The sequence below is a fragment of the Fukomys damarensis genome, unplaced genomic scaffold, assembly GCF_012274545.1.
Source record: "Fukomys damarensis isolate Sample0158 unplaced genomic scaffold, DMR_v1.0_HiC HiC_scaffold_37, whole genome shotgun sequence".
In the NCBI taxonomy this organism is placed as follows: Eukaryota; Metazoa; Chordata; class Mammalia; order Rodentia; family Bathyergidae; genus Fukomys; species Fukomys damarensis.
In genome coordinates, this window is record NW_022900949.1 from 2,973,600 (window position 1) to 2,974,694 (window position 1,095).

Below are 1,095 nucleotides of genomic sequence, written 5' to 3' on the forward strand. Positions count from 1 at the left end.
TGGCCAGTGGGGCCGCGCTGGCCGCTACCATCCACTGCTATTGTCCCCAGCTGTTACGTCTTGAGGGTGAGTGAAGGGCCCGACCCCGCTCCTGGGGTGCTGAAGTTCCGACCTCCAGAGAGACCAGGAGCGTGCAGTGGTTATAAATGCAGCTCTGGAGTCCACAGACCCTGTCTGGTCTCCTAATTAGCTGTGTGATCTTGCACAAGCATCTAAACCTCTCTGTGCGTCACGCTGTGAATTCACTCTTGCAGCAGGACTGCATGCCACATCCCACCTTAGGTGCTGAGGATCCTGTGAGAACAAATACAGGCACATTTTTGATCTCACAGATTGTGTGAAATACTGGGAGGGACAAACAATAAATTCTATCCTTGTTTCCTTGGTGAATTAGGTGCCCTGGAAAGTGATGTGTAGTTAGGAAAAGGTTTTGAGTTGACTTTTTTTTTTTTTTTTTTTTGAGACAGGGTCTCACTGTGTAGTTGAGACTGACCTGGAACTCACTGTGTAGCCCAGGCTGGTCTCAAACTCACAGCAATCCTCCTGCCTCAGCCTCCCGAGTGCTGGGATGACAGGCGTGTACCGTGTACCCAGCCTTTGCTGAGATCTTTGCTGAGATCACACTGCACTGCCTGTCAGTGTGCCCTGTGCCTGGCCTGCACTGGGTCCTCTGTGTGGGGGCCCTGACCTCTCACACAGAGTGGGGACCCAGGCTTCCTGTCCCTGCAGAGGTTTGCCTCAAGGACCCCATGTCTGTAGCCGACAGCCTGTACAACCTCCAGCTGGTGCAGGATTTCTGCGCCTCCCGTCTTCCCCGTGGCTGCCCGCTGTCCCTCGAGGACTTGCTTTATGTCCCGCCGCCGCTCAAGGTAAGGACTTTGGGGGGCTGAGGGGCCTGACTAGGCGTCCAGGGCTGTGTCGCTGGGGGCTGACCCTTCATTCCCGCATCCAGGCCAACCTGGTGGTGCTGCTCGCCGAAATGTTCATGTGCTTTGAGGTGCTGAAACCCGACTTCGTGCAGGCCAAGGACCTGCCCGACGGGCACGGTGAGCCTGGGGCGCCAGGACTGGGCCGTGGGGGGCGGGGAGGCCATGC

At 56.9% G+C, this 1,095-nt stretch overlaps 1 protein-coding gene across 1 annotated transcript in view; it reads left to right on the forward strand.

Moving 5' to 3' along the window:
- Camsap3 (calmodulin regulated spectrin associated protein family member 3) overlaps nt 1–1,095 on the forward strand; it is a 10,552-nt gene that overhangs the window by 4,161 nt on the left and 5,296 nt on the right. The window contains exons 5-7 of the mRNA XM_033759415.1: nt 8–66; nt 730–869; nt 953–1,073. Coding sequence (XP_033615306.1) covers nt 8–66; nt 730–869; nt 953–1,073 — 320 coding nt within the window. The remainder of the gene's footprint in view (nt 1–7; nt 67–729; nt 870–952; nt 1,074–1,095) is intronic.